The sequence below is a fragment of the Cydia strobilella genome, chromosome 18, assembly GCF_947568885.1.
Source record: "Cydia strobilella chromosome 18, ilCydStro3.1, whole genome shotgun sequence".
Taxonomy (NCBI): Eukaryota; Metazoa; Arthropoda; class Insecta; order Lepidoptera; family Tortricidae; genus Cydia; species Cydia strobilella.
The window spans coordinates 5,125,082-5,134,739 of NC_086058.1; the positions used below are offsets into that span (position 1 = coordinate 5,125,082).

The 9,658-nt window shown below is 39.3% G+C and overlaps 1 protein-coding gene and 1 long non-coding RNA gene across 4 annotated transcripts in view; one reads left to right on the forward strand and one right to left on the reverse strand.

Annotated features, from left to right (window-relative positions):
• Positions 1 to 9,658, forward strand: part of LOC134749449 (uncharacterized) — a 604,512-nt gene that overhangs the window by 275,715 nt on the left and 319,139 nt on the right. The gene's annotated exons all lie outside the window — the stretch shown is intronic.
• On the reverse strand, positions 1,489 to 9,522 carry LOC134749288 (phosphorylated adapter RNA export protein). Of its 2 annotated transcripts, XM_063684186.1 has the most exons (7): positions 9,348 to 9,522; positions 8,862 to 9,116; positions 8,157 to 8,505; positions 6,538 to 6,629; positions 5,568 to 5,754; positions 4,790 to 4,934; positions 1,489 to 4,756 (listed from the first exon to the last, which is right to left on the reverse strand). In XM_063684186.1, the coding sequence occupies exons 1-7, from the start codon at positions 9,408 to 9,410 to the stop codon at positions 4,678 to 4,680; spliced, it is 1,170 nt and encodes a 389-aa protein (XP_063540256.1). In that variant the 5' UTR covers positions 9,411 to 9,522; the 3' UTR covers positions 1,489 to 4,677. The 2 variants fall into 2 exon arrangements, with proteins under 2 accessions (XP_063540256.1, XP_063540255.1); XM_063684185.1 differs by having other exon boundaries at positions 1,489 to 4,934.

Sequence of the window (9,658 nt, forward strand, 5' to 3'; positions counted from 1 at the left end):
AATAAGTTTTTTGGCAAAAATTTCATTTTTGATAAGTAGGTACAAGCTTTTATACTTTTCTTTCAACAGGCAACTAGTACTCATCTAGACAATTCTAACAAACCTAAACACAATTAGGTTGCATTGTTTTATCACTGAGTTTCTATGGTCCTTTCTCCATCATCAGATCAGCTCGATTGTACCATAATATTGCATTGTCATCGGAAACCGGTCATGGGTCAAATAACGTCAAATTTAACTTGCAAGATTTGACCCGTACAAAAATGTATACATACATTGCAAGACTTGCAAAAGCTTGTAAAAAATGGAGGGTGCTGTAGTACCCTGTGCATATTGCGATAACTAGGATGTTAAACTCTAAATCTTAAAGTGAATCTAAGTAAAACAAAGCTGATTCAATTTAGACATTATAAAACCACCAAGTCCTTTAGATATATCTGACGCAGGGACTTCTATTGAAGAAGTTACAAGTGCTAGCTTTCTTGATGTTAAAATAGACCCACTTAAATTGGAGGACTCATATTGAGCACATTAATAGCAAGATTTCCAGTGGCTGTTTTGCCTTATCAATACTTTCGCAAACATGTTCCGAAACTGTGGTAGTAAATGCTTATTACGGAAGTGTGTATTCACTACTTACATATGGAGTTATATATTGGGGCAATTCTGTTGATGTACAGTCGAAGGCAAAAATATCGATCCAGACAAATCGTATGCGCACCGAGTAATCGCTTCGAGAAAAATGTTTTAACTTTAACCTGTAGGTATTTACGTCCTAGAGCTATGTCTCTTTATTAAAAGTCAAGCTGCATTTTTTGTAAATAAGTCATCAGTACAAATATGATCTTTGCCTTCCGAAGGTAAACAACTGTACAAAAAAAGCACTTTTATTATAGCTATCCGCATTTTCCTCTAGATTCGAAAGCGCTAGACGGAATTATGTTCAAACGGAGGCTTAAGAACTGGCTAATTAATAAAGTTTTTAATAATATCAATGAATTCTTCGCAAGTTAACAGATAGGTACCTATGTATATATACTTAAGCTAGTTTGAGGGCAGGTAGGTTACCTACCTTAATAAAATTGTACGCCCTAGCAAGCCACTGTTGAAACTTATAAATGTTTAAAAAAAACACCTCTGTATGTACTACATACACAGTAATACAATAAAAAATTATAATATTCTATTCAAGGGCGAAAAGACCCCCATGCCCCGGGAGGCGTATTAGGAATCTCGCGGTTATGGGGCGGCAAACATAATGGTATATCTGCAATCTGCATCGATAAACGACATACTAAACCCTCCTGCCGGGCTAGCACATGATTGGCGCGAGAGTATCTCGCCGCGACATAGACTACCCGTCCCCCTTTAATTCATACAGTTAATAAAAGACGGGTAGTCTATCTCGCGGCGAGATACTGTCGCGTCAATCATGTGCTCGGCCTACTGGCTCCATTGACTGTGAATTATGAAGGAAAAATAAAGACATTATTTTTTATATAAAATTTATTATATAAAGTAGGTCTGTTCTATGCATAATCCTACTCACTTCACAATGTCCGTAAACGCATTGTAGATCCGGTGACACATTCGGCGTACAACTAAGAGGAAAGTAGGGTAATTCTTCAATTACTGGCCACTGTTTAATAACTGGCCACCTTAAACTAAAAATGAATTCTATTCACCTATATACAGAATTCATTTTAGTATAAGGTGGCTAGTTATTGACACCTTATACTAAAATGAATTCTCTTTATAGGTGAATAGAATTCATTTTTAGTATAAGGTGGCCAGTTATTTACGATTTACCCTATGTAGATAGAGCATACATATTCTAATTAATTACATACATAAATATCTATGTTGAGGCATTTCAGAACTAAGTTATTGTCTAACGCTACGAGTGGAACATCAATGAATTTTCGTTATAAAAAATAATTTTAGGCGGATATTGATTTCTTGACCATAACATTTACAGCTTACTTTTACATTATATCGAATTTACATGGCAGTTGCTTTTATTTAAAAGTTACAATTAGCCCCTTTCGTCTCAAAATGTACCATTAAAATTATATGGATAAGTTTTTTATATAAGAGCCTTAGGTGTCGTGAGCGTAAGTTACTCGTATCTTGCCCACAGCGCCAATAACGTACATGAGTAGGTAGGTAGTACTTCTATAATAATTATTTAGCATTCTCTCTGGTCAAATGGTTGGCGATACTGTTTATTTTACTGTTCTTCTCCTCGATTAATCTCCAAACACAATTTAATTTGAGATTTGCTTAAGAATTAGGAATTCAGCTATAATTACAAAATCAAGATCAAGCTGAAAAAGTCAATTCGTCGCCTTCAATTCCAAATTTTGAGATCAATATCAATATTTATAAAAACCTACAATATTTTTCTTCGTACCAGTGTTGAACCTCTCCTTTGGTTTCAGATAATGTAAGAAACTTTTATCGATATATACAACCCTACTTTTGTATCAGTTTGATGTCAATTACAATTGATTTAATCCTAATTATAAATGTATGGTCAGTTCACCGAATAATCAAATATTTACTAACAACTTTTGCCACAATTTAGCTACCTCCCTTAGTTTTATTTTACATCACCAGGAACATAATTTTTACCTGAAAATTAGGTAACACATTGTCGAAAAGCAACTGTCAACACAAACAAAGCATCATTGTCGGTACAAAAGTATCAATAAACTCAACACCAAAGGTTTTCTCTAATAAAGTCAAATAGTTTACGAGTAAACAATAGATATAAGAAAAATAATAAAAAAAATTGACAACGATGTCATCGGGTAAGAGTTAGTTTCTTAAACCGAGTGGCTAATAATTAAGTAGAAGGAGGTAAAGGTATTTATTTTAACCTCTGGACAAAAGGTTAAAACTTTTTATTGGTACTGGACTGACCTTAGTATTAGAGATGGGTCGAACATGGACTTTGCCGAATACGAATATTCGGTTCAGCTCATACCGAACCGAATATTCGGTTGGGCTAAAACTGCCTAAAAAGCTGAAAACAAGTTCATACAGGTCCGCGGTCTGCACTCATCACGTGTTTTTGATCCTTCCCCTTCTGACCGATCGGGAAATTTTATGAAAAGAAACGGAACCGTCTCATGCCTGAGGGCCAAGCGTGAACACAGAAGTTCGCAAATTGCGGGCTTCTTTCACTGTCACCTTAATTAGGCCATAATTGGAGTGAACGAGAAATATGCCCGCAATTTGCCAACTTCGGTCTTCGTAGTAGGCTCTCCGATCGTGAAGTGCACCCGCGCCAGCTAGTGGACGCCCTTAAAAAAAGTTTGTTTATTCGGTAAATATTCGGCAGCGCGAACCGAACTATTCGGCCGAATAAGAACATTACCATTCGGCCCATCTCTACTTAGTATACATCTTAAACTAAATAACGAAACGGGCACCAGTCACAAATTCACCATTATCAATAATCAACATCTCAATTCACTTGAAAAAACTATAAATAGTTTTTGTCATTAACCGTTTAAAAAACCAGTTCCGGATATACCCGTCAAAAATCGTGCCTTTTCGTCGTATAAATATCCAAATAACGACCTAAAACACGTAGGCAAAAGATTCAATTTTATTTTAAACAATTTCATGGCATGCCAGTAGGTAGAAAACATGTAAATGGCGGTATATTAACTGATTGTTTAAAAGGTCAATTTTTAATCAGCAATTATTCAAAGTTGCTTCAATGAAACAAGTGATATACAGATATACACAGCCCCACAAATTCAAATTATTTGCACGCGGGCAGTAAGGTATATTGTTTTTTACATTTATTTATTATATTGGGACGATTCTCGCATAAATTGACAATCTCAAAGCCTCAATGTACTCCGGTCTCTCTTTTTTGATTTTGCCATAATGGATTGATAGAAAGGCAGATGGATGACCTTAAATAACTATTAGAATACAGTTTAACAATCTAGTATAAGATAGTTATACCGGTGAAACCATGTCTAACATATTAGAATGACAGGTGGATTGCCACCATTTTTTCAACTGATTTTTATACATAGAGTTAGTCAAAACAAATTCTCAGTAAATAAGAACAAAAAAAAACTGAACTCATCCTTTTCTTTTGGGTGCTATCAAGACAAAGATAGTATGATTTTCTCTGTCTATGTTTGAAATGAGACAGTCCTTTGACAAAGCAGGATGATTGGATAGTAAATAAGCCATTATAATATTTGAGATATCAAAAAACATAGCTTAGTTTACTAATTCAACTGAGAACCATCAACATAGAATCTCAATTTTTCTGTTCACCTTATAGGGTTATCGGCGTTTCAACCTCATCATAAGATCATAACATGATTTTAAACACATTATTTATGTAGTAGATGTTCCCAGCAAATACCTAACAATTTGAAATATGTGCCATTTTCAACCAAAAGGGTACTTATTGTCGCTTGTCAGTAAGGCGCTATTTCCATATAGCTTCAATTAGAAATCAACCTTATCATCAAGCGACAATGTCGTACCGTTTGGTTGAAAACGTCACATATTATCAAAAATGTTCCAAGAAATTAAGTGGTTGAAACACTACCCAATTTTGGTTCAATCAAATCAGGCCTCAAGTACACTCCATCTTATTAAGTCCCAACATACCCTCGAGAACCGTCCGGGGCCAACATTCTAGAACATATCCATATCATCATTACACATAACCTCCAGGTAATCATCATCATCGTAGTTGTGCAAACCTCGCTCGGTCCTCGCCGGTTGCGTGTGGGAGTGGGAGGGGGACGGGGAGGGTGAGGGGGGCGCGTCGGGCGCGTCGGTGTCGGAGGAGCCGTCGCGCGCGTCGGTGGCGGGGGAGGGGGGCGGGTTGGACCCGTGCGGGGTCTGCACGGTGGCCTCGCCGCGGGACAGGAGAGTGGGGAGCTCCGATTCTGAAAAAAAACGTAGTCATATTAAAAACATAACTTTTTAAAGGTGCGTCCAGATCTGACAAATGTAGCACTGGCACCTAAGTCAATGTAGTCTGTGATTAACTCTTTGATCGCGACGCCTATCGTGCGTGGCGCGTCACCGAGAACCTAGTATAGTATGAATTTTCTCAAATGATTTTTACGCCTAAGACCCTAATCTGTTAAACAAAAGCCATTGTTTCTGTTATGTGAGCGGTCTGCTCCCGTTTGAGTGCGTGGCAAAGCAACAATATCGTTTAATAAGCTGCTGTATCGTATTGGTTTTAAGGTTCAAATCTATATAATAATATGAGCGCTCGCCTTCATTGAGGTGGTCGATACATTACCAAAACATGCTAGATGTACATAGACTTGAACCTTAAAACCACCAATATACAGTTGCTTTTTAAAGAACATTGTTGCTTTGCCACGTGGCTAATACAGGAGTTAACCGCCCGCACAAAAGAAACACTAGCTTTTATTAAACAGATTAGGGTTTTAGGCTAAAAATCGTTTGAGAAAATTTATACAATACGAAGGTTAATATTGAGCTGTAGCGGCGAGCGTCAGCTGACGTAATTTGGCTGTTAAAGGGTTAAAACCGTTACCGCTCACCTGTGAGACTCTGTTTAAGCTGTTCCATAACCTTCTGGCGACTCTTCGCCCGCGCCCGTTTAATACGCCGCGCGGTCTCCTTGCGCTCCTCGTTGAAGATCTGGTTGATCATCTCCTGCGAGATCTCGTCGTCCCGCTTCAGGAGGAAGAAGTAGATGCCGCCGGGCGTCCGTCGACGGGTGCCGTTCTGGATCACAAAATTAAAACGTTAATTTTAATTTATTTATTATAGGAAAAATACACCGCTTCCAGCGAGCTAAATCTAGGAGGATATAACCTATCGGAGCCGCCACGTCTGTAATTTGCTGTACCATAAAGTCTGCCAAATTTGCGGGGGAGGGGAACGTCAAAATAGCCATGTCAGATAAACGTCAGTCCATACATTGTGTATGATCATTGGCGGACTATTTTCGACAGAGGGGAATGCCTGTTAATGGCTACTCCGTTTGGTTTCCTCCTAGAGCTAAATAGAAAGAAGGAAGCAAGTGTGCATGGAGACAGAAGAGACAGCCTCTGATGTACACCACCCCTTCATAAAAGTTTGTATGCAGCATGGCACCTTTTCTCTGCAGCTGACCGTACATTTAGAATTTTAGATAAGGAATATTCTACCAAAGGGACACTAAAGTAACTTGGCTGACAGTGTCAATGCTTTTCAATTTTAATAAACTTAAATAGGTTTAAATAAAAATAATTAAAAATAATAACTTAATTATATACTATACTAGGGCCGACAGGTACCAGGCATAAATGTGCCCAGCACGCTGCTGGCGTTGCCTCTTTGAATGGCTATCTAAATATGCGCCGCACCTGGGGTCGCAGCTTTTTTCCCGGACCAGCTTCCTTATGTTTTTTTTGCATCAGCGCACCAAGGGATGCTGATCTCTATGGTCACTGGTATAAATTCGTAGGCCAGATCCAGATTGGAATATTTATTCAATTTAGTTAAATATAATGTGAACTTTCTTACCATGACCAGCATGCCTCCATCAGCCTCAACCCTCTGTGTCTCCTTGTATATTTCTAAAGCCTTGCTTGCGCCTAGTACCTGTATAATTCTACCTGAAAATGCAAATAATAAGAATCAGTGCTAGAAAGACATTTTGATGCCCTGGGAATTTTTAGGCCATGGTGTTTTTTGACCTCTCTCAGGGGTTATCCATCATGCCGCATCCAGACCAGACTCTCCACGAGGCTACAGGAGGGCACGCGAGTACGTGTGGACGGTGCGTTCGTGCCCCCTCGTCTTTCCTCGGCTCGCCTCACTGTCGCTCCGCTTGTTGTCGGTTTTTCGGACGCGAGTCAAAGGACGCAAGGGGGTGAGGCGAGGGAACCATCCACACTCTCGCGCTCGCTCACTTTGTCTTTGCTGCTGCAGACAACGTCAAAACTGGACAATTTTTCATGTAATCTATGCTAGATTTACATGGATTAATACTAATTTTGGGTCTACGGTACATATTTTTGGAAATAGAGTCACTTCAATCACGTCCATCTAGTAGTAGACGTAGCGAGCAACTGTGAATAAATCGAGAGTGTGGATGGCTAGCACTCCTACGGCCTCCACTCGCCAAGACTCCCGCCGAGCGCCTCTAGGAGGCGCGAGAATCTGGATCCGGCATTAAATTTGATTTATTTGTGCGATTATGTTGCCCTAAGCAAAGTTCTATTTAATGAATTTCCTTATTGGAATGGTGGATGGAGGACGGGGTAGTGGACATCCACCAACCCGCTGGGTAGACACTGTAAAGACCTGCCAGGGATCTACACAGGCGCCTATTATCATCAGGAAGGCGGAAAATCGTGCAGAATGAAGAGCCGTGGTGCACAAAATAACGACCTCATGTGATCGCAAACCTCAGCCATGAGGAACCGAGGAAGAAGAAGAATTAGTTAATATAGTTTCAGATACCAGATACCATTCCAGATACCAAAATACAGCAAATTTAAGTTTTTCATACAAAATTTGTTTTTGCTCTATTTCATTTGTTTCATAAACTGAAGCTACATAAACTAATTTCAGAGATAGATAAACCTCATGTCGATCCAATCCAATCCAACACGTAGTTTTAAAATGAGAACTTTTGATCAACCTGAGGGATTTGTTGACGAAGACTTGAAGTTTATTCGTTAGGGCCTTCGTCACTCTCCACGTTTCGCAGCCAAGAAGCAACACTGATTTCACAATGGATTCAAAGAGGGAAAGTTCAACATGTCGCGTGAGCACATTTGACTCCCAAACAGCCTTTAACTGAGCGAACGCAGCCTTCACCTTCTTTATCCTGTTGTCGATGTCTTCATCTGCTCCACCTTTGCAGGATAATACGCTTCCTAGGTACTCAAACTTGGACACCGAGTCTCGGCTTTCGCCCCCCAGTGATAGATTTGATTTGACCCTGTTAAGGGATGATTTTCGGGATATAAACTATCCTATGTCCTTCTCCGGGACTCAAACAATCTCTATGCCAAATTTCTAATAAATTGGTTCAGCGGTTTAAGCGTGAAGAGGTAACACACAGGCAGACAGACATACAGACAGACTTTCGCATTTATATTTTCGTATTTATGGATAAGTGAAAATCGACTTACCTACTAATTCTGTCTTCTCTTCCTGTAACTTCTCTGCAATTTCCAAAGCGATTACTTCTATAGGATCCTCAGAAGTCGCCACCAAATCATCTAGTACCCTCGGCTGCTGCTTACTACTATGATCTTCATTCATTGGTCTTTTACCGAGCCTCAGTTTTACATTAGACCTCTCTGAATGCCTCCGTTTCTTTGACGTATTTTCATCCTCCAAGTTATTACTTGTGAATACATTCTTAGGAATATAGCTATCATCTAATCTATACTTAATAGTATAATCATAAGATTCAACGCCATATCTGCTTTTTTTAGAGACATCGCAGCTGACCATGTCTTCTGTTAGTAAGTCTTCCTGCAATTAAAGAAAAAGTAATTTAGGTAAATTACAAATACATATGCTACTGAATTTGTGTCTATTACACAACGTCACTTCATATAACAAATCACTCCTTAAAATGTCGACACATTTTGACTCAAGTTGGTTTTCTTTAATGTTAATTTCACTCCATTTAACAACAACTCTCCATAACGTGACAAAGTATCCCTTGATCCCTGTATCTAGGAATTGAGGGGTTTAGAAAATTAAGTTTCTTGCTATAAGTATTTGGTTTATGCAGCCAAAATCATATTTGGTATGACAACCAATTTATCAAATCATTATCAGGAACTGTTTCTGGCGTATGTCAAATTTTTTTGTCTCAAAATTACCTGCAATGCTTTGCACCAAACATTATATTTGTCTTTTTTGTCCGGCTGCGACTGCTGCGGGCGTTTCGGCCTCAGCTTCGTGCGCTTCGGTCGCCGCCGCGGCTCCTCCTCCGAGTCAGACCCTGACGACTCCTGCGGCGAACCCTCGTCGCTCAGCTCGTCTTGTATCTGCATGTTCACCAGCGACGGCGGGTTGAACGCCTCCGGCCGCTCCAGCGGTATATACGTGCCCTCTTCCACATCTGAATCCTCCAACTACAACGAAAAATGGGACGCGTAAATCTAAGCACGCCCAAACGTCAGAGCAAAAAAGTACTACGTTTCACCGCGTGAATTACATTTAATATGCATATAAATTATCATTATGACTGTTTAGAAGATGGATAATTACATAATTTAGGCGGCAGATGCCTTTTAAACGAAAAATACACAGGAAATAGGGTGATAAATGCTAGCAAAATGTACGCGTAAAACAATACTTCTAACCTCTCCCTCTTCACGTTCATGAGACACCTCGACGTCAAGCTCGCCTTCGGTGGTCGACATCATGATCCAGCGAAGATAATAAGTGGGAATAAAGAAGGAACATTAAAGTATTTTAACAAAATACAACAATTCCGCCTTTTAGCACTTATTATTCCTGTCATTGATTATAGACAAGATAGACGTAGGCAAATGTCATGTTAGTGAAGGTGTTTACGAAGAATGCATGAAGAATGCCGTTTGTTACTTTTAAAATAAGTTTATTTATCATTACCGAACCTAACTATAGTTAGCAGGCCTATAAAATTAGATTT

Excerpts from the sequence above, each read along its gene's own strand:
- LOC134749288 (XM_063684185.1), bottom strand. The coding sequence starts at position 9,410 with ATGATGTCGACCACCGAAGGCGAGCTTGACGTCGAGGTGTCTCATGAA. Across the intron at positions 9,117-9,347 it reads ATGAACGTGAAGAGGGAGAG|TTGGAGGATTCAGATGTGGA; the intron begins GTTAGAAGTATT and ends TTTTCGTTGTAG. Across the intron at positions 6,630-8,156 it reads AGAGAAGACAGAATTAGTAG|GTAGAATTATACAGGTACTA; the intron begins GTAAGTCGATTT and ends TTGCATTTTCAG.